The sequence below is a fragment of the Zeugodacus cucurbitae genome, chromosome 6, assembly GCF_028554725.1.
Source record: "Zeugodacus cucurbitae isolate PBARC_wt_2022May chromosome 6, idZeuCucr1.2, whole genome shotgun sequence".
Taxonomy (NCBI): domain Eukaryota; kingdom Metazoa; phylum Arthropoda; class Insecta; order Diptera; family Tephritidae; genus Zeugodacus; species Zeugodacus cucurbitae.
Window position 1 is genome coordinate 58,916,576 of NC_071671.1, and position 26,333 is coordinate 58,942,908.

Here is a 26,333-nt window from a genome sequence, read left to right on the forward strand (position 1 = left end):
CAAGTTTGGAAAGAATTTCCGACAAATGCAAATGCAGTAACCAACAATTATTACCAAGACATTATTTAACAATGTTAAGTAAACTAGTAATTTTCGTAGCATGCGTTGAAGATGATTTAAACGATTCCTTTTCACCCTTACAATTTTGCCATCATAGCGGAAACTAAAAATGTTTACCATCACCAATGTCACACCCAATGCAATCTCACGCATTTTAAAAGCTGTAAAGTAACTTTTAATTTTTTTATAACTTAATTTAAAATTCATTGTTGAAGTAACAAAAAGCTTTAATTAACTGTTCAGAAGTGAGCTGCTTAATATTCAATGTTTGCTGGAGGGGCTTTACACTGGATCTAACTAAAAATTATTTCGATACCATGAAATATCCACCAATGAAATAAATGTAATAGCTATCATTGTCCTTTATTGCGGGTCATTACATATTACATATGAATTTCCGACACACGGTTCAAGTAATAATTATTATTGAAAGAGGAATATAAAACGGATATACATGAGAAAACATTTATTAATTTCTTATCCTTGTTTATTGACTTAAACTGCGCAGAAAACTTAAATTGAATGGGTTTATGCGAGTTATAAAGAGTCCGAAAACAAAAGGCCAAAAAATAGACCAGGAAAGAAGGTTACTCATACGTTGTAGAAATGGATTTAGATGAAAAGTATAAGGCTTCAAATGATGAGTTGATAAAAACATTTCGAGCTGGAAATATTAAATATATCAATTTTAAATAATATTTTCTTAAAAAAAAAAAATTAACAACAAACCTCTTTAAATGTGTCCCTGCGATCGGAACTTGCCTTGTATTGCATTGTAGTCACTTTCAATAAAAGTTGTTGTGTGTAATGGTCCAATCGACGCAATTCACTTAACATAAAAACCAATAGAAACACATCCAGCCAACATAATGCGGCGCTACTATATAACCAAATTAATCGAATGCCAGCCAAACTATTATGTTGTCTTATATAATTCCAAAGAAACGAGGTTTCGGTAATTGTAAAAAAAGCCTTGAAAACAAACACAGATGGAAGCCACACAAAGTTTTTGGCGAAATTATTTTGTAGATTTTTTAAATGTTTCAGCAATGCAATGAACTTCAATACATCTTTGGTTTTAATTGCATTACATTCGATGCGTTTCTCGAAATTTGCATTAACATTCTCATGGATATTCCATTGAATTAGCAGCACAATTTGATACATAACGTAGAGCGTTGCATAGTAAGAATCGTTGTTGATGCCCATCAAAACAGTGAGCAAGTCCTCAACTTTAAAAAGCATACACATATTGTTTAGTAAATTCCCAATAATCAAAAGAAATTGCAAATGAAAGAGGAAATTACAGTGTGGCGGTAACTTATTAAAATCGATAGCTATGTGTTTCTCTAATTTTTTGCACATTTTTAACATATCATTCAATAGTGTTATTATCACTTTTTTGTTCTTATTATTCTGCCAGTGTGTCAATGCATAGAATGTAGTTAAATATTTGATGGTATTAAACGTATGTAATAATTTCGCACTGTATTCAGTATTGGTGAGATATCCATCATCATCTAAAAACGGTACGAATATTGGAAAGAATTTGCGACAAATACTTATGAAGCAGAGAAAAAGTATGCTAAACAAATTATATATCAATATTACGTAAACCAGTAGTTTTCGTAGTATGCGTTGATGATGATTTAAGCGATTCCTTTTCACCCTTACAATTTTGCCATCGTAGTGTAAACTAAAAATATTTACCATCCCCAAAGTCACATCCAATGCAATCTCACGCATTTTGAAAGCTGTGAAGTAACTTTTAATTTTTTTATAACTTAATTTTAAATTCATTGTTGAAGTAACGAAATGCTTTAGTTAACTGTTCAGAAGTGTGCTGTTTAATATTCAATGTTTGCTGAAGAAGTTTTATACTTGATCTAACTACAAATTATTTCGATACAATAAAATATCCACCAATGAAATAAATGTAATAGCTCTCATTGTCCTTTATTGCGGCTCATTACTTTATAATTCCTTCACTTCTCTACCTTAAATAAAACCGTATTTTTTTTAGCAAAAACTTGCCACACTTGGGAAACATCAGTTTGTGCTCCTGTTGTTGTTCTAGAAGAAAGAGAAAGTTTGTTGGTCATCGAGGTCATCGAACGAGAGGCCCTGGAAGCGACCTGTTTGAACGGTGTCTGACCGAAGGGGTAGGGGTGTTAGGCCTCCACTAGCATCTCAACCTTAATCGTTACGGTTTACGTTGAAACCAGCTTTTCTCAAAAGATCTGAGCTTGGTTTCTCGGCCTTACTCTTGAGTCGAGTCTGTCTCGGTGAATCTGTCGGGACCCTAGGTGAATGGGTCGCTCTGTAGCCCTCTTGAATTTCTTTAAAAGGTGTGTTGCTCTGACCTGGTCATGTATGTATATTAATTACACATTTTTATACTCTTGAATAGTTTTGTTCACATAACGGTTGTTTGTAACACCTAAAACTAAATAGATTAGATATGAGCTTATATATACCAAAGTGATCAGTGTGAGGAGTAAATTTGAAATCCGAATGTCTGTCCGTGCGTCCGGCTGTCTGTCGGTCCGTCTGCCCGTCTATGCAAGCGACAACTTGAGTAAAAGTTGAGATATATCAATGATGATACTTGGTACACATATTCTTTGACACCATGGTGATGAAAATGCGCGAAATCGGACCACTGCCACGCCCATAAAATGGCGAAAACACATACAGTGCCATAACTAAGCCATAAACACTCCCTTATATAATCCAAGAAGTCGGATTATAACCACGCCTAGCTCGCACACAAAGATTATGTTGACAACTACTGAAAACTGTTTTAATTAAGTAAGGATGAACACCAGACACCTTGTCATTTTCTTTTTTATTCTCGTATAACATTAACATTAATATCAATTAAATTGCCTTAAGTCGCGTATAAACAGCATATCGAATGGATTTAAGCAATTCATAATGAATCCACAAGCCACTGGTATTAAAATTGCCCAGATTTGAAAGTGGCTTATCTGCTGTACAAAGGGATGTAGTTGCAGTGTGTACGAATTGAAGCGAGGAGTCGATAAATAAGCTTCGAGCTAGAAGTATATTATAAACAAATAATGTTACAAAAACTTGAAGAAAACTCAACACCAACCTCTTTTAATGAGCCACTGCGAGCGGGCGCCTTGCTGTGTAGTATGTTATCAGCTTCAAATAGTAAACGTTGTGTGTAATGGTCCAAACGACACAATTCACTTAGCATGAAAACTAATAAGAACATGTCTAGTAAACTTTCAACTAGGTTAGTATATAACCAAATTAATTTCACATCAGCCAAAGTTTGATGTTGATTTTGCCACAGATATGAACTTTGACCAACAATTAGGAAGGTCTTAAGAGTCACCAAACGAGGCAACCATACGAAAGCTTTGGCAAACCGATGTTGGAAATTTTTTAAATTTCTCAAAAATGTAATGAACTTTAATACAGTTTTGTATTTGAATGTTTCACGTTCCATGCGCATTGCAAATTTCACATTCGCTTTGTAATGCAGTTGCCACAAAGTCAGCAGCACTGTTTGGTATATCAAATAGAAGGAGGTGATGTAAACATTTTTCATTATATGAACAATATTATCGAAACTAAAAACCCTACGCACATTGTTTAGTAAATTCCAAATAATCAGCAAGAATTGTAGTTGAAATAGTAGACTAGATTGTGGCGGCAATTTGTTAAAATCGATATCGAGACGCATGTTTAATTTTCGACAGATTACTAGCAGCTCGTTTAACAGTGTTATTAGTGTTTTTTGATTTCGTTTATTCCACCAGCAGAGCATCATACAAAACGTAATCACACTTTTTGTCGCATTAGTAGCCATATATAGTTTACATAGATATACCAAATCATCAATTTGCAGATATACCTTTGGATAATATAGCTGAAAAGCTTTAATGCAACTACAGCCAACAAATGATAATAAAATATGCAGAAATACTGCTAACATGCATATTTTTCGTGTTTTCCGTTTGTAACGATTGATTCGACTATTTTTCACAATCACATGCTCGCCATCATATTGAAGGCAATATATATTTATTAAAACCGAAGTGAATTTCAATGCGTACAGGCGAATTTTGAATGTAGTGAGATATTTTTTAAAAGTACGTTTAATTAAATTTAAAAACATTGTTACCGCAGCGAAACAGAGCACCGTTTATGATGTGTGCCTTATTGGCAATAATTCGAATATATTGGTACTATTTATCGAAATACTGTCTTCCCGGTCAGAAATTCTTTATTATTCATAACGTAATCTACAGCAGTTAAATTTATTTGTGTTTAACGGAGATGCGTTAGTTCATAATTGCTCAATAAAATACATGGAAAATATGACTCCATTATACGATTGAATATATTGAATTTCAGAGACACAGTTCAAGTAATTATATTATTGAAACAGAAATATACAAGCGTATACAGGTGAGAAAACATCTATTAATTTCTTATTCTAATTTATTGACTTAAACTGCGCAGAAAACTGAAATTGAATGGGTTTATTCGCGTTATAAAGAGTCCGAAAGCAAAAGGCCAAAAAATAGACCAGGAAAGAAGGTTACTCATACGTTGTAGAAATGGATTTAGATGAAAAGTATAAGGCTTCAAATGAGAAGTCGATAAAAACATTTTGAGCTGAAAATATTAAACATATACATTTTAAATAATATTTTCTTAGAAAATAATATTGACACCAAACCTCTTTAAATGTGTCTCTGCGACCGTATTGCAGTGCAGTCACTTTCAATAAAAGTTGTTGTGTGTAATGGTCCAATCGACGCAATTCACTTAGCATAAAAACCAATAGGAATACATCCAGCCAACATAATGCGGCGCTACTATGTAACCAAATTAATCGAGTGCCAGCCAAACTATTATGTTGTCTTATATAATTCCAAAGAAACGAGGTTTCGGTAATTGTAAAGAAAGCCTTGAAAACAACCACAGATGGAAGCCACACAAAGTTTTTGGCGAAATTATTTTGTAGATTTTTTAAATGTTTCAGCAATGCAATGAACTTCAATACGTCTTTGTTTTTAATTGCATTACATTCGATGCGTTTCTCGAAATTTGCATTAACATTCTCATGGATATTCCATTGAATTAGCAGCACAATTTGATACATAACGTAGAGCGTTGCATAGTAAGAATCGTTGATGATGCCCATCAAAACAGTGAGCAAGTCCTCAACTTTAAAAAGCATACACATATTGTTTAGTAAATTCCCAATAATCAAAAGAAATTGCAAATGAAAGAGGAAATTACAGTGTGGCGGCAACTTATTTAAATCGATAGCTATGTGTTTGTCTAATTTTCTGCTCATTTTTAACATATCATTTAAAAGTGTTATTATAATTTTTTTGTTCTTATTATACTGCCAGTGTATCAACGCATAGAATGTAGTTAAATATTTTATTGTATTAAACGTGTGTGATAAATTCGAGACGTATTCTAATTTAGTGATAAATCCATATTCATTTAAAAGCAGCACCAATTTTGGAAAGAGTTTGCGAAAAATATATATTAAACAGGAAGTAATTAGAACACACAAATTATTTAACATGGTTAAGTAAACTAGTAATTTTCGAAGTATGCGTTGATGATGATTTAAGCGATTCCTTTTCACCCTTACAATTTTGCCATCGTAGTGTAAACTAAAAATGTTTACCATGGCCAATGTCACACCTAATGCAATCTCACGCATTTTAAAAGCTGTGAAGTAACTTTTAATTTTTTTATAACTTAATATTAAATTCATTGTTGAAGTAACGAAATGTTTTAGGTAACTGTTCAGAAGTGAGCTGTTTAATATTCAATGTATGGTGAAGAAGTTTTATACTTGATCTAATTACAAATTGCTATGTATAATAATGTACTAGCTCTCATTATCCTTTATTGCAGCTCGTTATTTTATAATTCGATCACATATGTAAATACATATCTGGGTTAAAAAAACCGGGAGGAAACGAAATTCAAACTCGCTGAGCAACAAGTTGATTATAATAAAACAAATAACATTTTACTTTATGACCATTTTCTGTTTAACTTTTATTTCATTTGGACTTATTACAATTGGATACCATTGGATTATTTTATTACACATGTACATACAGATATAGCATCAAATATTTGAATATGGCAAAATTTCAAATTGGAGCGATATAATTATTATAATCGATAACTATAGTAATAGATAAAAAATACAAATTTTCTAAAATTATGATATTTTATTTCTATTCATTGCTTTTCAACCATATTGGTAAAAAAATTTCAAATACATTTTTTGAAGTGTCATATTGAGTACAAAACTATTTCTTTGCTATTTAATAGCATACAACTTTATCAGCAATTGCATATAAAAAATCGATAACAATTTTCGATATTGAAAACAACTTATGTTTATTCTCTAAAACATAATTGCAGAAATTGCAACTCAATAGTAAATAAACAGATTCTATCAACAAGGAGGCATTAAAACAAAACATTTTTCTTTTTGAATGTAACCATTAAAACAGAAATGAAGCGTGTTAAGAATAAACCTAGTGTAATATCACAGGGAAAAAAGAATAAAGTTAGTTCTTCCACTGCAATTGATACAGATAATGATTCAATTTCACAAGTTACTACTAACGAAAAGTCAGAATCAAATATTTCAACACAATCTTTACAACAACGCCGTTTAGATACAGCATCAAGCATTGCCGAATTTAATTTTAACAAAAAACGAGTCCGCGTACTTAGTTCCGTCGAGGAGGTGCCCGAATCGCGAGGCGGTGGCGTTTTGTATTGGATGTCGCGTGATGTACGTGTTCAGGACAATTGGGCATTTTTATACAGTCAACGTTTGGCTCTAAAACTTAAATTACCACTATTAGTTACTTTTTGTCTTGTACCAAAATTCTTAAATGCCACATTGCGCCAATATAAGTTTCTATTGGGCGGTTTGAAGGAAGTGGAGCGCGAATGCGGTGAACTGAGTATACCTTTACATTTATGTTTAGGATCGCCTCAAGAGTGTTTACCAGAGTTAGTGAATAACTGGAAAATCAGCGCACTGGTGTGTGACTTTACACCACTTCGTGTGCCACAGCGGTGGGTGGAAGAAGTAAAGGGAAAGCTATCCACTGAAGTTCCTTTTATACAAGTCGATGCACACAATGTGGTGCCATTATGGGCAGCTTCCGACAAGCAAGAATATGGTGCGCGCACTATACGTGGGAAAATTAATTCGAAACTAGGGGAGTTTCTTACAGAATTTCCACCAGTTATAAAACATCCATACAACAAGAAAATAATTGAAAACCATGAAGCAATAGATTGGAATACAGCTGAGGCATCGTTACAATGCGATCGGTCAGTAGATGACGTCGAGTGGGCTCAGCCAGGCTATACAGCGGCTTGCGCACAATTGGAAGGCTTTTGTACAAAACGTTTGCGGATTTTCAATGAGAAACGAAATGACCCAACCATAAATGCCTTATCCGGACTTTCACCATGGTTTCATTTTGGTAAATATATTTTGTATATGTATATATTTATAAGGTGGGCTATACTCGTAGTAGTAAGTTTGCAAATTTTTTAACATTGATAGCGTTTTGCTAACTACTGCAGACATAAGACTATTTGTAATTATTTTTTTTTATTTAGGTCAGATATCCGTTCAACGCTGTGTTCTCGAAGTTATGCGATTTAAATCGAAATATAAAGCATCTGTGGAAGCATTTTGTGAAGAAGCTATAGTACGGCGTGAATTGGCGGATAATTTCTGTTATTACAACGAACATTACGATAGTTTAAAAGGCTTACATGCGTGGGCAGCTAAAACGTTGGAAGATCATCGAAAAGATAAACGCACGCCTTCTTATACATTGGCTGAGTTTGAGCAGGCTCGAACACATGATGATCTGTGGAACGCAGCGCAGATACAGTTGTTGCGAGAAGGTAAAATGCATGGTTTTCTGCGTATGTATTGGGCAAAAAAGATTTTGGAATGGTCGGCTACACCTGAAGTTGCTCTAGAAACTGCAATATTTTTGAATGATAAATATAGTTTGGATGGAATAGATCCAAACGGCTATGTTGGTGAGTTTACAGGTGGATTGAACAGTAAATTTCAAGTAATAATATCAATTTTCAGGATGTATGTGGTCAATTGGCGGAGTGCATGATCAAGGATGGGCTGAACGACCAATTTTTGGTAAAGTGCGATACATGAATTATAAAGGATGTCAGCGAAAATTTGATGTTACGGCATTTGTGGCACGTTATGGTGGCAAAGTCTATAAGCTTAAGTAAACGTGGTTTTATGTAAGCGTATGAAAGAGGAGAATCTCACTGGATGATTACCTTCATACATAACAAAGTACCTTCATTGTAACTAAAGGAATGGTTGTTACTAAGTTTATTACAAACCAAAAAGAAAACAAATGTAACGGAACGGTATTTTTGTACTCTAATTAATATTATATGCAGTGTTATGTATTGTACAATTAAAATATATTACTGTAAATACAGGATTCAGGAAATAGATATGTGATTGTATATTTCGTTATATTAGCCAATCAATATATGTGCACTGGATAATTCTGTACATTACACTCTATTAAATAATATTAATTGCACACTTACCGGAAGTAGTTTCGTCGAATCAGCATACATTACAAATTTTTGATAAACGTTAGTCTCACCCATGTAAAAACTTTTTGAGGAACTTGTTGTGTATAATTACAAGGCGAAAAAACAATTAACCAAAACACTAATTAGATGAAAGATACCGAGTTTATAAGTTTTATATTTTTCTTCTTCACTGCACTACACAAGGTTCGTACACAATTTCTAAACTTTAACTAGTTTTTCAGTTATCTTAAGGCTTCGATTCGATATATAATTTTCATTTTAATTCTTACACGCCATTTTAAGTTGTATATGCTTTCGCGAAATAACGGAATCCATTTCATACGAAAATCGCCATTTTATTTTTTGTCTTCATTGGAATTAAGACATTTATAGTGCAGTTGGAAGTCTACTACACATTTTTTTATAAAAGAACCGCAAAATTAAGCACAAATAGCTTTATTCACATTCAGGTGTCTTCATACCGATTAATTACGTTGTTTATACTATTTAATAGCATATTCAGAATTTAAATAACTATATGATTTAATTAAAACCCGCCCGGAAATTATTTACGCGTCCGTTTCGTTTTTCAATAAGTCGCTACTAAATGTGCTAAAGATGGGAGTGAGCCTTTTTCTTTATGTGCTTGTTAAGTAATCGATTTTTGGTGCTCCTTTATGTCCATGGCCAAGAGCTTTTTAAATCTGATTTATTCTTTTTACGTATATTTGCTATAATTTGCACCAAACGCATTGTATAAACATACAGGTTTCTGCAATGACCAAAAGGCAAGGCTTGCTGATACTGGAGAGTTTAAATGTTCATATGTTTTGAATTGAAATTATGTCACTATAAGTATTTTTGTTCAATTTCTATATGTACATTTGTCACATTAATTTCACTGAGTTATTATTATTATTAACGAATTAACTGGAACACTATTAACTTATATGAAACCGCAACCGGAAATACTTTATTTTATATTATATTGAGATTCACAACGTTCCTCTTTACTGAGTTTCTATTTTTCAACCTTTTCCATATTAAGATAGTAGAAATTTTATAAGAGTTCGATTTAAATACGAAGTTAAAAAAGCTTTTTGGCCATTTTGTATTTTATGCACTCCTTCACTTTCCATTGTAATTCCATATAAATGAAAGTCTTCATTGGAAATTTTGCTACACAAATTTCAAAGTACAGAAAAACATTGCATAAACCTTTATATTCACAATCAAATCACTGCCAACCGTTTAATTAAGTTTTTTATTGCATATAATATAATATTTATAATTTAAATAATTATACGACTTAACTCAACCCGCCCGGAAATTCTTTACGCGTCCGTTTCGTATTTCAACAAGTCGCAACTAAATGTGCTAAGGATGGGAGAAAGTCTTTTCCATTTGATGTATCTTTGGAGATCGATTTTTAAGAGCTTTTCAGAGCTTTTGCAAAATCCCAAATAATGATGTTATAATTGACTTCCGCATTTATTTAATAATTTGTTATGAAATTAGCATTTTTACATTTACATTTATCTTAATCACAAAGTGTTTATAAACATCAGGTTAAAATATCAATTGAATGTACTGATATAATATAATGAGTTCGATAACTTTATCGATAAGTTATCATATCTAATAAGAATTTTCATAGCTTGTGAAATACAAGAGCGCGCATTTGAATAAAATTTGCAAAACTATTCAAACAATAAAACGAATAATTCATTAAAAAGAAACTAAGAAATTGTTTAACGTTTCAGCTAAATACCGTATAATTATTACAAAAATGAAGCGTTCGAAGCACGACACATCTAACCAAAATTATAATCTTCGTGGCAAAGCCATGTCTCCAAGTGCATGTGAAGAAGAGGACATATCACGTTTATCACCACAGCAGGTTATTTCCAAACAGTCACTCAAGCAAAGGCGCTTGTCTACAGCAAAAAGTATATCGGAATTTCCCTTTAACAAAAGACGCGTTCGTGTATTAAGTGCTGAAGATAAAGTAAGTGATGTCCATTGTGGTGGTATACTCTATTGGATGTTCCGTGATGCACGCGTGCAAGATAACTGGGCATTATTATTTGCACAACGTTTAGCATTGAAATTTGAACTACCACTTTTCATTACATTTTGTATCACAACACATGAAGCAAATATTACAAAACGCCAATACGAATTCTTATTGAGCGGTTTAGAAGAACTAGCACACGAACTCCATGACTTAACTATTCCATTCCACTTATGCTTTGGATCAGCAGCATATTCTTTATCAGAATTTGTGCGCTTACATGAAATCTCAGCTGTTGTTTGTGATTTTTCGCCCCTGCGTGAACAACAACAACACGTTGAAGAAGTCAGAATAGCTTTACCAGAGGACGTGCCATTAACCCAAGTAGATGCACATAATGTAGTACCATTGTGGATAGCTTCGGATAAACAAGAATTTGTGGCTTATTTCATGCGTCGTAGAATTAACTTGCGATTAAATGAATTTCTCACAGAATTTCCACCAGTAATAAAACATCCATATAACAAGAATATTATGAATATGGAATGTGCAGATTGGAACAAGGCACGAACGTTTTTTGTAGGTGATTGTACAGTTCAAGTTGTAAAGTGGGCAAAACCTGGTTATATGGCAGCGTGTGCGCAACTGCAAAGCTTTTGTAATAACCGCTTACCTATTTATAGCGATAAACGTAATGACCCAACAGTAAATGCATTATCCGGATTGTCGCCATGGCTTCACTTTGGTAAACGTTTTTTTATATTTTTTTTTATTTCTAGATAAATAGTTTTTTTTTTAATGCAAGGTCAAATTTCTGCACAACGTTGTATTCTGGAAGTTAATCGTTACTTAACTAAATACCAACAATCTGTGGAAGCCTTTTGCGAAGAGGCCTTAATTCATCGGGAATTAGCGGACAATTTCTGCTACTACAATAAAAACTACGACAATCTTAATGGATTATATCCTTGGGCAATTAAAACACTCAATGAACATCGCGAAGATGAGCGTAATCCCTCCTACACACTCTCCGAATTTGAACATGGAAATACATATGATGATCTCTGGAATGCGTCTCAATTACAACTGGTGCGTGAAGGCAAAATGCACGGGTTTCTTCGTAAGTATTGGGCAAAAAAGATACTGGAATGGTCAAATACTCCAGAATCGGCGTTAGAAACAGCCATTTATTTAAACGATAAATACAGCTTAGACGGCAGAGATCCCAATGGTTATGTGGGTGAGTTTATAATTTGAAAAAAAAAACGACATTTTTGTTTTTCATAAACAAAATTTCAAATAATTTTTTTTTTTATTTATTTATTAACATACGTACTATATTGCAACTTGTGATTTACAAATCACTCATCGATACTACTTTATGCATATATTATTTTAGGTTGCATGTTCTCAATTGGTGGTTTACATGATTCTGGCTATGCTAATAGACCAATTTATGGAAAAATCCGTTATATGAACTACAAGGGGTGTCAACGTAAATTCAACGTGACTGCCTTTGTGGCTCGCTATAATATTAACGATGAAATTGATTAAAAATTAAACACAAATTGTTGAATTTCCTACGTACAAATATTCAAATGTATTTGTTTTTAGTTTATTTTCCTAAATTTAAAAATACAATACAATACATACATACGCATAAGTATAAAATTATTATTAAAATTATCGAACAGTTTTTAACATAGCATATACAAACAAGAAAACTGTGTTATTCTAATCCTTGGTAGTATCCATTGGAGTTACATCTTCTGATACATATACTTTAATATCCTCCGCACTTAATATTTTGAAAGTTTCAAAATTCTTATCATTGCCAATTACGCCAATTTCGACATATCGACTGTTAAATTCTGTACCTGCTATCTTTTTTAGGCAATTAATGGCGATTTTTACTGTTTCTTCAGTATTGAAAAAATTTTGCACACTCTTTGCCCCAGCAGGAAATAAAGAAGCTGTCAGCTGCTTATCTGCTTCGGCTTTATGTTTCCCAAATGATGTAGCCCAACAACTACTGTGCTCACCATTTGGCGTAATTTCGAATACAACCGGCTGCTTTTTCTCATCATCATAAGCGACAAGTATTAATGCTAAGAAATGACCGTATTAGTAATATAATATTTACTTTTGAATGTGTGTTATAAAAATATGTAAAGCTAACCACATGCTTGCATTCGCAGCTCCATAGCTTGTGTACACACTTGCAGTATACCAGCAATTCGTTTACTCAACGCACTCGCTGGAATACTATAACCGTAACGTTGTTCAAATCGAATAGCCTCTACGCGTGCTCTTTGCACAATGGATCGGCAATCGGCTTCAATTCGAGACATGTACATTCATATTAAATTATTTATGTACATGCAATTCTTACATCGATCTACTTACGCATGGAACCAATCGCAACGCAGCCAATCCTTGGAGTTATGTGAAATAAATGTTTAACACTGTGTTGGTTTATTAGTTGATTGGGAATGATTTTGTATGTTGCTACGACAGCTACATCCTGTCCCCTTACTGCCAATGAAGTATACTCTTTATTCACCGCTTTCAATGTGTTTGCTAACAAAGTAAAACTTGTAATATTATGATATTGACTATGTTTATGTATATTTCATACAAACTGCAGTAATTGTTCCATCGCCGGAAAAGAATTTCGATGCTTGTATCATTTCAAAAGCTATAATAAACAAATGAAATCACAATTTCCATATCATACCCCAGTGATGTGTAAACACTAAAATTTATTAAAATTATCGTCTTTAACGAAAATCGATTGGTAATGATCAAAGAATTTAAAACTTTTACGATCACTTGATCGATTTAGTAAATTAAATTAAACTAATATGATTGGCATCCGCTAATGCCGTCTAATTCATATCTCTTCAAAATATTTCACCATTTCTTAACTGTCTTCATTACAGTATACCTTACCGATATATTTTCAGTTAAAATACATAAACAGAACCATTCATTTTTAAACTTTTAATTATATTTTTATACCATTTATTGGCTAGTCTACCAGAGTTTACGTAGCCAAAGAAACTAAAACAATTCTTAGTGTGAAAAGTAAAAAATTCCCATTAGTTAAATTAGTCCTTTTCTGCTATCTTTGTTAAATGATCTTCAATTTCCTTTTCTTCCAACACTGTAAACTCTGGGTTGTCCTTGGTGACAATACCGATTTCAATACCATTTGGTTTGAAATCTACTTGTAGAACTTGAGACAAGCAAGTTATAGCCAGTTGTATGGCTTTTTCTGTTGACAATTCGCTTTTGTATTTCTTTTCTAAATAACTTCTGGCATCTTGTTGTTTTACACCGACAGCAACAGCTTTTAGTCCGCAGTAATAACCCGCAGGATCAGTTTTATATACTGCAGGTCCCAACTCATCGTCGTGGGCAATAAGTACCATGCCTATATAATTGAAAAAATATATATAATCATATTGGCTCACAGATTTTTACGGTGGTAATACTTACTGCAAGCGAGTGGGCGCATTTCCGCATTTTGCGTGTACACTTGGTTAACGTCGGCAATACGTCGACACAACACATCTACGGGTATATCATAGCCGAATTTGTAACGAAAGTTTGCCGCTTCATAACGCGCTTTTTGTACTTGTGATCGACTATCAGCTACAATGTGAGAGTGCATATTTAATGTAGAAAATTTTTAATTTAACATTCATATTTACATATGCGTCCAGTCATTACACAACCAATGTTTTTGGTAATCCGAAATAGATGTGTCACAGTTCCGGGGTCAATCAGCTTTTCGGCAACCTTTTTTTGAGTAGCAACTACGGCGCAATCTTTGCCTTTTAATGCTACCGATGTAAGACCTTCATGATCAATAGATTTGAAGGCGTACTCTGTACAAGGAGATCAAAAACAAATGTATGATTACACAAATACACATAGATTGGCCAAAGTATTATTTGGTTGCATTGTTTTGTGCTTACCCACTTGGTAGAGACGACCCTCAGGTGAGAAAATGGTAATGTGTCTATCAAAGCCGGCTGAACTACCACGCGACATCTTTTAGGTTTTCAGTGCACAAATTAGATAACTAAAAGTTATAGAACATATATGCGGGATATTAGTGTATATTAACTCACAATTTTAAAATATAAATTAATATAAACGTTGTAAATTACCTATAGAAAACAAAATTCTTCGAATGACCAGCAAATTGTTAATTCTGCTTCTTCTTTTTGTTATTAAATATTCACAAATGTCACAGTCAACCATGACAGTAGACTTTTCACATATTTGTGGTGATGCCACAGGTACACTTTTTGAATTGATAATTGTTACTTACTAAACGGTGTAACGAATAGATTTTAAAGCTGCACCCTTTATTTAAATTTGAAAACTGTTGGAAAGCCTATTAAAAATATTTTTTAGTTTTTGTGAGTTGATGAAAATATTGAATTATATATTTCAAATAAAGGGTTTTTACTACAAACTATTTTAAAAACTATGTATTGATACCATTTCATTAAGTATTATGCCTCTAAATTTTAATATATGTATGTGAGTATATTTAAAAAAGTCTGCATCAAATACAACTTTTACTATTAATTTTTACAATTTAGATTTATAGTAATCATCTGGTAAAAATCCATCAAGCTCCAGCTTATCTGCGTTTTCTGGATAGCAAGCATACTGCGTGAAATCGTTTACTCCAACTTCATTCAGTACTTCATCATCGATGTAGAAGTTACCCGTTGACACACTAGGTTTACGAGAAAGTATTACATATGCCGCATCGGCCATTATATCCGGCTTGCGAGAATATTTAGCACCTTCGGAACCACGTAACATCTCAATTGCAGCAGTGTGTACTGTTGTGCGAGGCCATAACGCATTAACTGCCACTCCTCGCTCCTTGAACTCTTCCGCCATGCCCAGCACACACATAGACATACCGTATTTAGCTATTGTATAAGCCACATTTGAAGCAAACCAACGCGGAGTTAACGTCAGAGGTGGTGAAATATTCAAAATATGTGCATGATTGCTCTTCAGCAAATAAGGTAAGCATTCTTTTGAACTGTTGAAAAAATTGTAGTTAATATTTAAATAATCTGTGTTGTGCTACAACTTACACCAAAAACGTGCCTCTACTATTAATGCCATTCATGAGATCGTAACGTTTCATATCAGTTTTTAAAGTAGATGTTAAGGATATCGCACTGGCATTGTTGACTAGAATATCAATACCACCAAATTTAGCAACAGCTTGCTGCACGGCCGAACGTACTTGGGCTTCATCGCGTACATCAACCACACATGGTAATGCTTTACCGCCCGCTTTTTCAACTGTATTAACATGTTTTTATTTCATTTCAATGCTATTTGCATAATTTAGTTTTATAAATATTTGGTTTCATTTTGCAACCACTCACTTTCTTCTGCGGCTGTGTAAATAGTGCCCGGCAGCTTCGGATGTGGATCAGCTGTTTTGGCTGCTACTACAACATTTGCACCATCCCGCGCAGCTTTCAGTGCGATTGCTTTACCAATTCCTCGAGACGCACCCGTAATAAATAATGTCTTTCCACGTAAAGTGCTAAACTTATAAAAATTAATGAATATTTAAAGTTCAGTGTTGCGATTTTTTTTACCCAACGTTCTGCATACTGATTTATGTAAATAATTTCATCCACTCGCAAGCGTTCGGTGAATACAACTGATCTTAATGGCTAAACAAAGTGAAACAACAAAAAATGTAGGTGTGAGCAAGTTTTTGTAAAGAGTGCAAAGTACATCACAAATGATAACGAAGAGAGCATTTATGAAAATAACAAAACACGTATGTATGTATGTACGTATATGATAAGCTCAAAATATCTTAATTACGAAAAAGCCATATAATAGAATATTCCTCTTTATTAATTAATGAAATCCACAACCTTTCAAGAAACAAATATTATTCAAATGCTGTTTGCTTATAATTTGGCTACGTATTTCTCCGGTAGAAAGAAATCCGATATTAGTTTGTCCGCGTTTTCTGGGAAACAAGCATAACGTTTTAAGTCATGCACACCAGCTTCAGTTAAGACTTCTTCATCGATAAAGAAGTTGCCTGTGCAAGTATTTGGATCTCTGCATACTATAGCATAGGCAGCGTCTGCCATTATTTCAGGTGTGCGAGAATATTGTGCAGCTCCCATGCCTTGCAGCATTTCAACTGCTGCTGTGTAGATCGCTGTACGTGGCCATAACGCATTCACCGCTAATCCTTGCCCTTTAAACTCTTCAGCCATACCAAGTACACACATAGACATGCCATATTTAGCCATGGTATAGGCTACATGATTACTGAACCAATGTGGTGACATGACGAGCGGTGGTGATATATTCAAAATGTGTCCATGTTTGCTCTTTAGCAGATATGGTAAGCATTCCTTTGTGCTGCAGGAATAATATATTAACATTGCATATAATTGATAGATGGATGGATAGATGGCATTTTATTTACACTAGAAATGTGCCTCTTGTGTTGATGTTGTGCATCAAATCATAACGTTTCATATCCGTTTCAAGTGTTGGTGTTAATGAAATTGCACTGGCATTGTTGATCAGTATATCAATGCCACCGAATTTTTCCACAGCCGTCTGCACGGCTTTGCGCACTTGCTGTTCATCTCGTACGTCTACAATGCATGCCAAAGCCTTGCCGCCTTCGTTTTCAACTGCATATGAATGTACAAAGTCATCGGATTAGTGCATTTCATTCTTACATTTAAAACATTTACCTACTTTCATGTGCTGCACTATAAATTGTGCCAGGTAATTTAGGATGAGGCTCCGCTGTTTTTGCTGCTATTACAACATTGGCACCATCGCGTGCAGCCTTTAAGGCAATTGCTTTGCCAATTCCTCTCGAGGCACCGGTTATGAATACCGTCTTACCACGTAGTTTGCTGTAAGTAATATGAAACACCTTTAAGCTCAACTGTAATTGCGCTAACTTATTCAATATCCTCACCCGTTAATTCTCATATTTTTTGGAACAAATATTCAAGAAAATCAATTTTAAAACTTCTTTTAAGGTTCAATGTTCATTGGGGCACTCTTGTTTAGATTATGCACTCAAAGAGTTGAAAGTAATTTGTTGTTGTTTCGCAAATTTTGATAAACACAATATTAGTGTGAATGATTAAAGTAACCGAGTACTTGGTTTTAAACAAAATGATTTTTGGATATTGAATTTATTGATGAATACAATATTTCCGGTAAGTGATATATACATATATACATATCTATATTATATATATATACATATATATAGAAAAAGGTTTTCGCTCAAATCTAAGCGCATTTTTATTTCACAAAGGCTTGTGTTAGTGGGTAATCGTTGTTAGTTAGTGTTAAACTGTCCCGTGGGTACTCACACATGTAAGCTTATGAGTTTGTCGTATATTATTGGTTTAATTATAATAATAAAAGTTATGTTTCTATATATTAAAATAAGTATAAACATATTAAAGTTTTACTGATTTCCTGACATTTTTTAAAACGTCAGATAGATAAATTGTGTTCAAGTCATTAGTTGCTGTGCAACCCTGACCGCCGGCAAGAGGTTGTGTGGAATAGTTTTTGTGTTTATGTTGTCAGTGCTAAAATAGATAAAATAAAAAAAATATATTTTTCGCAAAAACTTACCGGTCTGATTTTGTGATTTGCAGCTAGTGTCAATAGTAAATGTATTTTTATTCTAAAGATTTATGTAAAAATTGTGCAAGGAAAACATAATGTTGGAAAATGAAGTGTTAGCGCTGCAAAATCAATTGACCATCGCACGCAATGAAATCAACAAATTGAGGTATGTTGGAGTAAATATGTTATATTTTAACCATTTTGAAATAAAACTTATGTGCCATTACAGACAACAAGTGCGCAATTTGCAACATGTACAAAGAAAGGATATTGATAGTGTGGCCCGTGTCCTTCGAGAATTCCGTTGTGAAGGTTGTCGTCGCCAAACTGCGGAGGAAAACACACGAAATAGCAACGTTTCACCCAAGCAAAATCAGCAGATAGATGTAAATGAACTTTGTACACATGCAAGTGTTGCTAATAACATTAAGTAAAAAAAATTTTTTTCAGGACTCAAATGCAGAGGCGTACAACGGTGTGCGATGGCAGCAAATCGGTGTGATACGCACGGCATTCCCCGAAAAACGTGGTGTACCGCGACAGTCGAGCGTAGGCGGTCGATTGCGTGGCATTGTGGAGTTGAACTCAGATACTTTTACAAATCCCGAACACGCATTGGAAGGTCTAGAAGAATATTCACACATGTGGCTAATTTATCATTTTCATAAAAACAATGCACATCCGAAGGCCAAGGTCGCACCGCCGCGTTTGGGTGGTGAACGTGTGGGCGTATTTTCCACACGCTCACCACATCGTCCCTGCCCAATCGGTTTGTCCTTGGTGGAGATTGAAAAGGTGGAAGGAGCTACGATTACATTCTTCGGCACCGATATGGTTGATGGTACACCGATATTAGTTTGTCCGCGTTTTCTGGGAAACAAGCATAACGTTTTAAGTCATGCACACCAGCTTCAGTTAAGACTTCTTCATCGATAAAGAAGTTGCCTGTGCAAGTATTTGGATCTCTGCATACTATAGCATAGGCAGCGTCTGCCATTATTTCAGGTGTGCGAGAATATTGTGCAGCTCCCATGCCTTGCAGCATTTCAACTGCTGCTGTGTAGATCGCTGTACGTGGCCATAACGCATTCACCGCTAATCCTTGCCCTTTAAACTCTTCAGCCATACCAAGTACACACATAGACATGCCATATTTAGCCATGGTATAGGCTACATGATTACTGAACCAATGTGGTGACATGACGAGCGGTGGTGATATATTCAAAATGTGTCCATGTTTGCTCTTTAGCAGATATGGTAAGCATTCCTTTGTGCTGCAGGAATAATATATTAACATTGCATATAATTGATAGATGGATGGATAGATGGCATTTTATTTACACTAGAAATGTGCCTCTTGTGTTGATGTTGTGCATCAAATCATAACGTTTCATATCCGTTTCAAGTGTTGGTGTTAATGAAATTGCACTGGCATTGTTGATCAGTATATCAATGCCACCGAATTTTTCCACAGCCGTCTGCACGGCTTTGCGCACTTGCTGTTCATCTCGTACGTCTACAATGCATGCCAAAGCCTTGCCGCCTTCGTTTTCAACTGCATATGAATGTACAAAGTCATCGGATTAGTGCATTTCATTCTTACATTTAAAACATTTACCTACTTTCATGTGCTGCACTATAAATTGTGCCAGGTAATTTAGGATGAGGCTCCGCTGTTTTTGCTGCTATTACAACATTGGCACCATCGCGTGCAGCCTTTAAGGCAATTGCTTTGCCAATTCCTCTCGAGGCACCGGTTATGAATACCGTCTTACCACGTAGTTTGCTGTAAGTAATATGAAACACCTTTAAGCTCAACTGTAATTGCGCTAACTTATTCAATATCCTCACCCGTTAATTCTCATATTTTTTGGAACAAATATTCAAGAAAATCAATTTTAAAACTTCTTTTAAGGTTCAATGTTCATTGGGGCACTCTTGTTTAGATTATGCACTCAAAGAGTTGAAAGTAATTTGTTGTTGTTTCGCAAATTTTGATAAACACAATATTAGTGTGAATGATTAAAGTAACCGAGTACTTGGTTTTAAACAAAATGATTTTTGGATATTGAATTTATTGATGAATACAATATTTCCGGTAAGTGATATATACATATATACATATCTATATTATATATATATACATATATATAGAAAAAGGTTTTCGCTCAAATCTAAGCGCATTTTTATTTCACAAAGGCTTGTGTTAGTGGGTAATCGTTGTTAGTTAGTGTTAAACTGTCCCGTGGGTACTCACACATGTAAGCTTATGAGTTTGTCGTATATTATTGGTTTAATTATAATAATAAAAGTTATGTTTCTATATATTAAAATAAGTATAAACATATTAAAGTTTTACTGATTTCCTGACATTTTTTAAAACGTCAGATAGATAAATTGTGTTCAAGTCATTAGTTGCTGTGCAACCCTGACCGCCGGCAAGAGGTTGTGTGGAATAGTTTTTGTGTTTATGTTGTCAGTGCTAAAATAGATAAAATAAAAAAAATATATTTTTCGCAAAAACTTACCGGTCTGATTTTGTGATTTGCAGCTAGTGTCAATAGTAAATGTATTTTTATTCTAAAGATTTATGTAAAAATTGTGCAAGGAAAACATAATGTTGGAAAATGAAGTGTTAGCGCTGCAAAATCAATTGACCATCGCACGCAATGAAATCAACAAATTGAGGTATGTTGGAGTAAATATGTTATATTTTAACCATTTTGAAATAAAACTTATGTGCCATTACAGACAACAAGTGCGCAATTTGCAACATGTACAAAGAAAGGATATTGATAGTGTGGCCCGTGTCCTTCGAGAATTCCGTTGTGAAGGTTGTCGTCGCCAAACTGCGGAGGAAAACACACGAAATAGCAACGTTTCACCCAAGCAAAATCAGCAGATAGATGTAAATGAACTTTGTACACATGCAAGTGTTGCTAATAACATTAAGTAAAAAAAATTTTTTTCAGGACTCAAATGCAGAGGCGTACAACGGTGTGCGATGGCAGCAAATCGGTGTGATACGCACGGCATTCCCCGAAAAACGTGGTGTACCGCGACAGTCGAGCGTAGGCGGTCGATTGCGTGGCATTGTGGAGTTGAACTCAGATACTTTTACAAATCCCGAACACGCATTGGAAGGTCTAGAAGAATATTCACACATGTGGCTAATTTATCATTTTCATAAAAACAATGCACATCCGAAGGCCAAGGTCGCACCGCCGCGTTTGGGTGGTGAACGTGTGGGCGTATTTTCCACACGCTCACCACATCGTCCCTGCCCAATCGGTTTGTCCTTGGTGGAGATTGAAAAGGTGGAAGGAGCTACGATTACATTCTTCGGCACCGATATGGTTGATGGTACACCATTGCTTGATATTAAACCATTTATACCGTTTTATGATTCGCCAGCTTTGCCAATGGACACTGGTAATTATTGAATACATGCATTATATATAATATAAAAATTATCGTTATCATGTTTTACATTGCATAGGTCGCATTTCTGTGGGACCATTGGAAACGCTTGATTTTTACGATTCTCGCCAAGAACCGGATGGCGAAGAATCAGAGCTTGAATTGCTTGCAGCAGGTGCTACGGGCGGAAGTAATAGTAGTAGTGATGATACTGTTGGTGGCAGTGGCAGTGGTAGTGGTAGTGGTGGTGGTGTAGGGAATTATCATAGTTCAACACCGCCCAATATCGTTAACCACATTTCACCGCCATTGAGCGCTGTCAAAGTACCCAACTGGGTTGCTGGTAGCCATCGATTAAAGGTTTGCTTCAATGAGCGTGCCGAAGCGCAATTACAAGAGCTGCAAGTCAATCGGCAGTGCATAATAGACATTTTAGAAGCTGATCCTCGTTCTGTATATCTACGTACGAAATATGGTTCACAAATATTCACTTTTCAATTAAGTGAAGTAACCGTCACATGTAAATTCGATGACAAAGCCGCTATGGTAACAGTGGTGCAAATCCGTAGAACGGAAAATGTGCAGGACGAAGAAGTGACAGAGTGAAAACGAACTTTCTTTCACATAAATACATACACAATTATGTAGAAATGTTGAAGAATTTAGTTTTAACGTAAGCATACAATGGTTGACAAGGATACACAGGCGCTAAGGCTAAATTAATGAAACAATACTTATCCGTAGTATACGCATATACCACACGACCACTTGGTATATTTACATACAGTTTTCAACGCTTTTGCATATTTAGCTAAATTTGCAGTTACCACAGTACTTCGTTTCAATTAAACCATTGTCAATCGTTGCCAACTGCAGCAGTGTTAATGAAATTATGTTTTTCAACGTTTGACATACATAGTTATTCCAATTCAACTGCTGTGCTTGTTTGTATTTTAGCTATGTTTTCAGTTTAAGTTTTAATTATAGATATACGTTAAGTATACGTTATTATACGCTTGGACTAGATGTTGTTTGTCTGCTTACAAAAACATATCGTCTAGAGAACAAAAATATCAATGACAATTATAGCAACTATTTAAGTAAATAAATGTTGATAATATGAATTGAGAGAAAAATCTGTAGTTTTTTTTTAACTTTATTTATGGTGTTTTGGTGGTTATTTGCGCTGGTGAAGAGGTTTTCGTGTTGGTTTTTTATACTAATTATAAAAAAATTATGGTAAACAAAAACAGCTGATCTAATGACATACGCAAATACCGCAACCACAGCAGTCTATTCTACGCAATTTGTTGCTTGATCGAACTTTTTTCGTTGTTTTATTAACATAAATTCACTCGGGAGGTTCCTAGCTATGCAGTTGACTATGTAGTAAGGACGACTGCTGTGATTGCGCAAGTTAGTAGATTAATCAAAGTACTGTGAGCCCTGTCCTGACTTGGCATGAGATGTGCTTGTTTATCATTGAAATCGACTAAACGGCGGATGTGAAAACTTTAGTATAGTATCCCACGATTTCAGGATTAAAATGGGTATGGTTGAAAAGAGGAGGATCTCCAGATTACGAATATATATACTTATTGCCGCCGGAAACTTATGGTTTTCGAGATATTAGCATTGAGTTGTGAATTTCACAAACTTTATTTTGCAATTTCACGATTAATAGTTAATTTTTAATTTATATTATGTTCTTATTATACACTAATCGTGGGATACTATACTAAAGCCGACCCCGGCGGATTCCCAAAAGAAAATTTTGTGAAAAATATTTGTAAATTTGAGTTATATCTAAAATTTAAATTACTATTCATATACATTTTTTTTTTTAATTTTAGTTCTATGCCCTACCAGCATAAACACATACACTAAATAATAATAACATTTAAAAATGTCAATCGTCACACTGAGCTGGGAGGAGTTTTTGCAAGAAGCTACAGAGTTTCAAAAGATTTCTGATAGTCTAGGTGACACTTGGACTTTGTGTAAGAAGGTATTATATGTATCAAATTTCGCACAAATATACAAATAAAACGAAAAGATCTGTACTGTAAATCTAATATTGCAGGATGAACAAGAGGGCAATGCATATCTCATTTACGAACAGAAAATAATAAACACTGTTGATCAGAAAAGTGATTGCGATGCTTTGGAAGAAACTAATGATTGTATAGTGCATGAAATTGCAGCGCTACCAACGCCAAGTAATGATTTACTTAAAATTGAATATCACATCATTTACAGCATATCTTATCAAGTGCCGGTTATGTATTTTCGCATCTATCGTAGTGGTTAGTAGACATAAAAAACATGTATATATGAATTTTATAATTAGAAGATATTCCAACAGACGGCAGCATGTTGTGTATCGAAGACGCCTGGCGCATATTTCGTAGCTATAGCAGCAACACCAGTAATACCAATAGTGTGGATGCTACTGCTCAACGCACCGTTGCAGATATGCTGAGCATTATGACGCAATTGGATCATCCGGTGCTGGGCAAACCATATATAGCAATACATCCCTGCCGTACGGCGGAGTTGCTGGCGCAAGCGGGTAGCAGTCGCAATCGCATACTCACCTTTATCAGTTTGATGGGTCCGTATGTGCAATTAAATTTAAGAAATGAATATGGCAAGGAGTACTCTGATAGCTAAATTGTTAATTACAAGTAAATACTACTTACTTGAGAGTATACAAATTGAATAAAGCTTTGTGGTGGTGAATATTTTCATATTTTATTTATATATTTCTATGTTTGTATTTTCTATGTATTATTTTCTTTTAACATTTAAGCATACATAAAAACAATTTAACAGGTATATAAAATTACATAAACCATTTAACTGCAAAATTACAACAAAAGCAAACAGTTTTTGTATTAGTTTTTAGGCAAACATGTATTTAACTTTATAGAATTGTAAGCGACAAGCTATGTTGCAAAGTTAACATTTTCTTAATCTCTATACTATTTAAGCTAATAACAATAGCTGCGGCTAATGTGCAGTTATTAATTTAGCTATTATTTTAAATTATTTTTTTTTTTTATTAAATTATTCGTTTTTCATTCACTAGAGTGCATCAAGTTTCATTTAACATATTAATTAATATTTATATAATATTTTTATTTGTATATAATTTACATTCACTATTGTATGTATGTGTATATGTAAGCTAATATTAGTATAATTTATATGGATTATTTCCCTAATTGTCATACTAGTTAATGCTACTTACAAATAAATTAATATTTTTGTTGGCTGAAATGCACACACTTCTACGAAAATAGGTTTAAAAAATACATAATAAAAATATAAATAAGTATTAGTAATTATAAATTTGCGACTTTCAAAGTTTGTTAAAGCTTTGCTGGCTTTCTGTGATTTCAAAGCTGCAGTGAAAGCTTTTTATGCAAATTAGTTAACGGTTATGAAGATAGGTGGTTCATATAATAGAACAATATTCGTCTCACATCTACATAATAGTTTTACAAATTCAATAAGCTTTTGTGGTTTTGTGAAGCTTAAAAGCTGTAGTTGTGAAAGTTGTGATTTATTGCATACAAATTTTGACACAGAAATTATATAATAATAAGTAAATGCATTCTCTAATCTAAAATTTGCTAATTTTCAATACTCAACGTGCTAGACATTCCGTTATTTTTGAAATTCGAATATGCAATTTATTGCTAAAGCATTAACATCTTACTTTTGCAACTTGTATGCTTATTTATTGATATTTATTTACTGCTAGTGCTTAATTTTACTTTATTGAATATGGACTTAGCAGCAGTAACTGCAATTTTAGACAATTACAATTAATTTTTGTTTTTTTCTTTTAATTTTTTATTTTTTTAATATTTTTTTTTTGTATTTTCTTATGCTTTTTGGCTTTCGAAAAACTTTTTTTTTATCAATTATTTGCTTCAAAATATAAATTTTTGATTTTAAAAAATAGAATAGCAACTTTCGCGCACAAAAAAACAATAAAAGCTTGCAAAAAATAAGCGTTAAAAATAATGTTTTTACATTAAATAAATGCTGTTGCTTTAGTTTTGGTCATTACAAGATATTGTGTATTTATTTTTTGAGTTGTGTATTTAAAATGTCACAACAAATAATGAAAAAGTTGCTTTCAAAGTATATTAATTAATTGAGTTTAACTAAAAGCTTTGAAAACTGTTATAATTTTGTATAAAAAATGCAAGCTTTTAAATGCAAGAAATAAGACATACATATTTGTTTATATATTTATTATACAAATGCTGTGTTTATTCAAAATTTTCAATTTTTCTAACACTACATTACGCTCGAACTAGTTGTATATATGTATATGTATATATTAAACACATGTTTTTTTAATTTTCATCGAATTTTTTTTCTATATATTTACTACAATTTTTTTTAACTACATATGTATATGTATGTGTAAATAGCGCTATATTTGTATGTATATATTTCTCTATTTTATTATAATTTTAAATTTGTTCTTTGTTTT

At 33.7% G+C, this 26,333-nt stretch overlaps 13 protein-coding genes across 22 annotated transcripts in view; 5 read left to right on the forward strand and 8 right to left on the reverse strand.

Annotated features, from left to right (window-relative positions):
• Nucleotides 1-10,220, reverse strand: part of LOC105218914 (G-protein coupled receptor dmsr-1) — a 463,512-nt gene extending 453,292 nt beyond the window's left edge. For 4 of the 5 annotated variants that reach the window (XM_054234670.1, XM_054234668.1, XM_054234669.1 and 1 more), the window contains exon 1: nucleotides 8,710-10,219. The gene's annotated coding sequence lies outside the window, so the exon portion shown is untranslated. Of the gene's footprint in view, nucleotides 1-8,709 lie in introns of all 5 variants that reach the window. The other variant, XM_054234674.1, reaches the window with a different exon arrangement.
• On the reverse strand, nucleotides 399-4,252 carry LOC128922791 (uncharacterized). 3 transcript variants are annotated; one of them, XR_008471980.1, is made up of 3 exons: nucleotides 3,179-4,252; nucleotides 790-3,119; nucleotides 399-724 (listed from the first exon to the last, which is right to left on the reverse strand). XR_008471980.1 is itself a non-coding variant. In XM_054234678.1 (2 exons), exons 1-2 carry the CDS (start codon nucleotides 4,211-4,213, stop codon nucleotides 2,937-2,939), a joined length of 1,218 nt encoding a protein of 405 aa, XP_054090653.1. In that variant the 5' UTR covers nucleotides 4,214-4,252; the 3' UTR covers nucleotides 399-2,936. The 3 variants fall into 3 exon arrangements, 2 of the variants coding, with proteins under 2 accessions (XP_054090653.1, XP_054090652.1); XM_054234678.1 differs by having other exon boundaries at nucleotides 399-3,119; XM_054234677.1 differs by lacking the exon at nucleotides 3,179-4,252 and having other exon boundaries at nucleotides 790-2,937.
• On the reverse strand, nucleotides 4,500-5,839 carry LOC128922792 (uncharacterized). The gene is made up of 2 exons (XM_054234679.1): nucleotides 4,781-5,839; nucleotides 4,500-4,716 (listed from the first exon to the last, which is right to left on the reverse strand). The coding sequence occupies exons 1-2, from the start codon at nucleotides 5,837-5,839 to the stop codon at nucleotides 4,540-4,542; spliced, it is 1,236 nt and encodes a 411-aa protein (XP_054090654.1). The 3' UTR covers nucleotides 4,500-4,539.
• On the forward strand, nucleotides 6,445-8,866 carry LOC105217473 (deoxyribodipyrimidine photo-lyase). The gene is made up of 3 exons (XM_011192489.3): nucleotides 6,445-7,589; nucleotides 7,729-8,163; nucleotides 8,219-8,866. Exons 1-3 carry the CDS (start codon nucleotides 6,599-6,601, stop codon nucleotides 8,374-8,376), a joined length of 1,584 nt encoding a protein of 527 aa, XP_011190791.2. The 5' UTR covers nucleotides 6,445-6,598; the 3' UTR covers nucleotides 8,377-8,866.
• Nucleotides 10,221-10,316: 96 nt separating the features above from the next.
• LOC105217471 (deoxyribodipyrimidine photo-lyase-like) lies at nucleotides 10,317-15,556 on the forward strand. 2 transcript variants are annotated; one of them, XM_054234660.1, is made up of 3 exons: nucleotides 10,317-11,456; nucleotides 11,517-11,951; nucleotides 15,331-15,556. In XM_054234660.1, the coding sequence occupies exons 1-3, from the start codon at nucleotides 10,487-10,489 to the stop codon at nucleotides 15,336-15,338; spliced, it is 1,413 nt and encodes a 470-aa protein (XP_054090635.1). In that variant the 5' UTR covers nucleotides 10,317-10,486; the 3' UTR covers nucleotides 15,339-15,556. The 2 variants fall into 2 exon arrangements, with proteins under 2 accessions (XP_054090635.1, XP_011190789.2); XM_011192487.3 differs by lacking the exon at nucleotides 15,331-15,556 and adding an exon at nucleotides 12,111-12,265.
• LOC105217472 (proteasome subunit alpha type-6) lies at nucleotides 12,280-13,506 on the reverse strand. The gene is made up of 4 exons (XM_011192488.3): nucleotides 13,350-13,506; nucleotides 13,118-13,291; nucleotides 12,891-13,046; nucleotides 12,280-12,819 (listed from the first exon to the last, which is right to left on the reverse strand). The coding sequence occupies exons 1-4, from the start codon at nucleotides 13,399-13,401 to the stop codon at nucleotides 12,446-12,448; spliced, it is 756 nt and encodes a 251-aa protein (XP_011190790.2). The 5' UTR covers nucleotides 13,402-13,506; the 3' UTR covers nucleotides 12,280-12,445.
• LOC105217470 (proteasome subunit alpha type-6) lies at nucleotides 13,700-15,031 on the reverse strand. Its single transcript, XM_011192485.3, has 5 exons — nucleotides 14,890-15,031; nucleotides 14,695-14,801; nucleotides 14,428-14,604; nucleotides 14,213-14,368; nucleotides 13,700-14,147 (listed from the first exon to the last, which is right to left on the reverse strand). The coding sequence occupies exons 2-5, from the start codon at nucleotides 14,768-14,770 to the stop codon at nucleotides 13,822-13,824; spliced, it is 735 nt and encodes a 244-aa protein (XP_011190787.1). The 5' UTR covers nucleotides 14,771-14,801; nucleotides 14,890-15,031; the 3' UTR covers nucleotides 13,700-13,821.
• Nucleotides 15,250-16,501, reverse strand: LOC105217469 (hydroxysteroid dehydrogenase-like protein 2). Its single transcript, XM_011192484.3, has 4 exons — nucleotides 16,363-16,501; nucleotides 16,144-16,307; nucleotides 15,844-16,057; nucleotides 15,250-15,788 (listed from the first exon to the last, which is right to left on the reverse strand). Exons 1-4 carry the CDS (start codon nucleotides 16,374-16,376, stop codon nucleotides 15,320-15,322), a joined length of 861 nt encoding a protein of 286 aa, XP_011190786.2. The 5' UTR covers nucleotides 16,377-16,501; the 3' UTR covers nucleotides 15,250-15,319.
• Nucleotides 16,412-24,583, forward strand: LOC105217465 (ubiquitin-like-conjugating enzyme ATG10). Of its 3 annotated transcripts, none has more exons than XM_054234689.1 (4): nucleotides 16,412-16,550; nucleotides 23,690-23,828; nucleotides 23,877-24,126; nucleotides 24,186-24,583. In XM_054234689.1, the coding sequence occupies exons 2-4, from the start codon at nucleotides 23,727-23,729 to the stop codon at nucleotides 24,491-24,493; spliced, it is 660 nt and encodes a 219-aa protein (XP_054090664.1). In that variant the 5' UTR covers nucleotides 16,412-16,550; nucleotides 23,690-23,726; the 3' UTR covers nucleotides 24,494-24,583. The 3 variants fall into 3 exon arrangements, with proteins under 3 accessions (XP_054090664.1, XP_054090665.1, XP_054090666.1); XM_054234690.1 differs by lacking the exon at nucleotides 16,412-16,550 and adding an exon at nucleotides 22,723-23,236 and having other exon boundaries at nucleotides 23,674-23,828; XM_054234691.1 differs by lacking the exon at nucleotides 16,412-16,550 and adding an exon at nucleotides 22,723-23,236.
• On the reverse strand, nucleotides 16,610-17,900 carry LOC105217468 (hydroxysteroid dehydrogenase-like protein 2). Its single transcript, XM_011192482.3, has 4 exons — nucleotides 17,730-17,900; nucleotides 17,501-17,664; nucleotides 17,220-17,433; nucleotides 16,610-17,152 (listed from the first exon to the last, which is right to left on the reverse strand). The coding sequence occupies exons 1-4, from the start codon at nucleotides 17,741-17,743 to the stop codon at nucleotides 16,687-16,689; spliced, it is 858 nt and encodes a 285-aa protein (XP_011190784.1). The 5' UTR covers nucleotides 17,744-17,900; the 3' UTR covers nucleotides 16,610-16,686.
• Nucleotides 18,496-19,119, forward strand: LOC128922560 (uncharacterized). The gene is made up of 4 exons (XM_054233493.1): nucleotides 18,496-18,566; nucleotides 18,630-18,786; nucleotides 18,851-19,022; nucleotides 19,088-19,119. Exons 1-4 carry the CDS (start codon nucleotides 18,496-18,498, stop codon nucleotides 19,117-19,119), a joined length of 432 nt encoding a protein of 143 aa, XP_054089468.1.
• On the reverse strand, nucleotides 19,212-20,422 carry LOC128919792 (hydroxysteroid dehydrogenase-like protein 2). The gene is made up of 4 exons (XM_054233495.1): nucleotides 20,252-20,422; nucleotides 20,023-20,186; nucleotides 19,742-19,955; nucleotides 19,212-19,674 (listed from the first exon to the last, which is right to left on the reverse strand). The coding sequence occupies exons 1-4, from the start codon at nucleotides 20,263-20,265 to the stop codon at nucleotides 19,212-19,214; spliced, it is 855 nt and encodes a 284-aa protein (XP_054089470.1). The 5' UTR covers nucleotides 20,266-20,422.
• LOC105217467 (uncharacterized) lies at nucleotides 20,802-22,507 on the forward strand. The gene is made up of 4 exons (XM_011192481.3): nucleotides 20,802-21,088; nucleotides 21,152-21,308; nucleotides 21,373-21,832; nucleotides 21,900-22,507. Exons 1-4 carry the CDS (start codon nucleotides 21,018-21,020, stop codon nucleotides 22,424-22,426), a joined length of 1,215 nt encoding a protein of 404 aa, XP_011190783.1. The 5' UTR covers nucleotides 20,802-21,017; the 3' UTR covers nucleotides 22,427-22,507.
• Nucleotides 24,584-26,333: the final 1,750 nt, after the last annotated feature.

What these genes read in the sequence shown, in the direction of transcription:
- LOC105217469 (XM_011192484.3), bottom strand. An exon ending in TTACACAGCCGCAGAAGAAA is followed by an intron (nt 16,058 to 16,143) that starts GTGAGTGGTTGC and finishes ATGTTAATACAG; the next exon opens with TTGAAAAAGCGGGCGGTAAA. An exon ending in AGTAGAGGCACGTTTTTGGT is followed by an intron (nt 15,789 to 15,843) that starts GTAAGTTGTAGC and finishes TTTTTTCAACAG; the next exon opens with TTCAAAAGAATGCTTACCTT.
- LOC105217465 (XM_054234689.1), top strand. Translation starts at nt 23,727, where the DNA reads ATGTCAATCGTCACACTGAGCTGGGAGGAGTTTTTGCAAGAAGCTACA. An exon ending in CTTGGACTTTGTGTAAGAAG is followed by an intron (nt 23,829 to 23,876) that starts GTATTATATGTA and finishes TAAAACGAAAAG; the next exon opens with ATCTGTACTGTAAATCTAAT. An exon ending in TTTTCGCATCTATCGTAGTG is followed by an intron (nt 24,127 to 24,185) that starts GTTAGTAGACAT and finishes ATATTCCAACAG; the next exon opens with ACGGCAGCATGTTGTGTATC.
- LOC105217468 (XM_011192482.3), bottom strand. An exon ending in TTATAGTGCAGCACATGAAA is followed by an intron (nt 17,434 to 17,500) that starts GTAGGTAAATGT and finishes ATTCATATGCAG; the next exon opens with TTGAAAACGAAGGCGGCAAG. An exon ending in ACAAGAGGCACATTTCTAGT is followed by an intron (nt 17,153 to 17,219) that starts GTAAATAAAATG and finishes TTATTCCTGCAG; the next exon opens with CACAAAGGAATGCTTACCAT.
- LOC105217473 (XM_011192489.3), top strand. Translation starts at nt 6,599, where the DNA reads ATGAAGCGTGTTAAGAATAAACCTAGTGTAATATCACAGGGAAAAAAG. An exon ending in TTCACCATGGTTTCATTTTG is followed by an intron (nt 7,590 to 7,728) that starts GTAAATATATTT and finishes TTTTTTATTTAG; the next exon opens with GTCAGATATCCGTTCAACGC. An exon ending in AGATCCAAACGGCTATGTTG is followed by an intron (nt 8,164 to 8,218) that starts GTGAGTTTACAG and finishes ATCAATTTTCAG; the next exon opens with GATGTATGTGGTCAATTGGC.
- LOC128919792 (XM_054233495.1), bottom strand. An exon ending in TTATAGTGCAGCACATGAAA is followed by an intron (nt 19,956 to 20,022) that starts GTAGGTAAATGT and finishes ATTCATATGCAG; the next exon opens with TTGAAAACGAAGGCGGCAAG. An exon ending in ACAAGAGGCACATTTCTAGT is followed by an intron (nt 19,675 to 19,741) that starts GTAAATAAAATG and finishes TTATTCCTGCAG; the next exon opens with CACAAAGGAATGCTTACCAT.
- LOC105217467 (XM_011192481.3), top strand. Translation starts at nt 21,018, where the DNA reads ATGTTGGAAAATGAAGTGTTAGCGCTGCAAAATCAATTGACCATCGCA. An exon ending in AATGAAATCAACAAATTGAG is followed by an intron (nt 21,089 to 21,151) that starts GTATGTTGGAGT and finishes GTGCCATTACAG; the next exon opens with ACAACAAGTGCGCAATTTGC. An exon ending in AGCTTTGCCAATGGACACTG is followed by an intron (nt 21,833 to 21,899) that starts GTAATTATTGAA and finishes TACATTGCATAG; the next exon opens with GTCGCATTTCTGTGGGACCA.
- LOC105217470 (XM_011192485.3), bottom strand. Translation starts at nt 14,770, where the DNA reads ATGTCGCGTGGTAGTTCAGCCGGCTTTGATAGACACATTACCATTTTC. An exon ending in GGGTCGTCTCTACCAAGTGG is followed by an intron (nt 14,605 to 14,694) that starts GTAAGCACAAAA and finishes CTCCTTGTACAG; the next exon opens with AGTACGCCTTCAAATCTATT. An exon ending in TGTAATGACTGGACGCATAT is followed by an intron (nt 14,369 to 14,427) that starts GTAAATATGAAT and finishes CTCACATTGTAG; the next exon opens with CTGATAGTCGATCACAAGTA.
- LOC128922792 (XM_054234679.1), bottom strand. Translation starts at nt 5,839, where the DNA reads ATGAATTTAATATTAAGTTATAAAAAAATTAAAAGTTACTTCACAGCT. An exon ending in GCAGAGACACATTTAAAGAG is followed by an intron (nt 4,717 to 4,780) that starts GTTTGGTGTCAA and finishes TAATATTTTCAG; the next exon opens with CTCAAAATGTTTTTATCGAC.
- LOC128922560 (XM_054233493.1), top strand. Translation starts at nt 18,496, where the DNA reads ATGTTGGAAAATGAAGTGTTAGCGCTGCAAAATCAATTGACCATCGCA. An exon ending in AGCAAAATCAGCAGATAGAT is followed by an intron (nt 18,787 to 18,850) that starts GTAAATGAACTT and finishes AATTTTTTTCAG; the next exon opens with GACTCAAATGCAGAGGCGTA. An exon ending in TCCCGAACACGCATTGGAAG is followed by an intron (nt 19,023 to 19,087) that starts GTCTAGAAGAAT and finishes GCACATCCGAAG; the next exon opens with GCCAAGGTCGCACCGCCGCG.
- LOC105217471 (XM_011192487.3), top strand. Translation starts at nt 10,487, where the DNA reads ATGAAGCGTTCGAAGCACGACACATCTAACCAAAATTATAATCTTCGT. An exon ending in GTCGCCATGGCTTCACTTTG is followed by an intron (nt 11,457 to 11,516) that starts GTAAACGTTTTT and finishes TTTTAATGCAAG; the next exon opens with GTCAAATTTCTGCACAACGT. An exon ending in AGATCCCAATGGTTATGTGG is followed by an intron (nt 11,952 to 12,110) that starts GTGAGTTTATAA and finishes ATATTATTTTAG; the next exon opens with GTTGCATGTTCTCAATTGGT.
- LOC128922791 (XM_054234677.1), bottom strand. Translation starts at nt 1,860, where the DNA reads ATGAATTTAAAATTAAGTTATAAAAAAATTAAAAGTTACTTCACAGCT. An exon ending in GCAGGGACACATTTAAAGAG is followed by an intron (nt 725 to 789) that starts GTTTGTTGTTAA and finishes TAATATTTCCAG; the next exon opens with CTCGAAATGTTTTTATCAAC.
- LOC105217472 (XM_011192488.3), bottom strand. Translation starts at nt 13,401, where the DNA reads ATGATACAAGCATCGAAATTCTTTTCCGGCGATGGAACAATTACTGCA. An exon ending in CGTTGCGATTGGTTCCATGC is followed by an intron (nt 13,047 to 13,117) that starts GTAAGTAGATCG and finishes CTCGAATTGAAG; the next exon opens with CCGATTGCCGATCCATTGTG. An exon ending in GCTGCGAATGCAAGCATGTG is followed by an intron (nt 12,820 to 12,890) that starts GTTAGCTTTACA and finishes GTCATTTCTTAG; the next exon opens with CATTAATACTTGTCGCTTAT.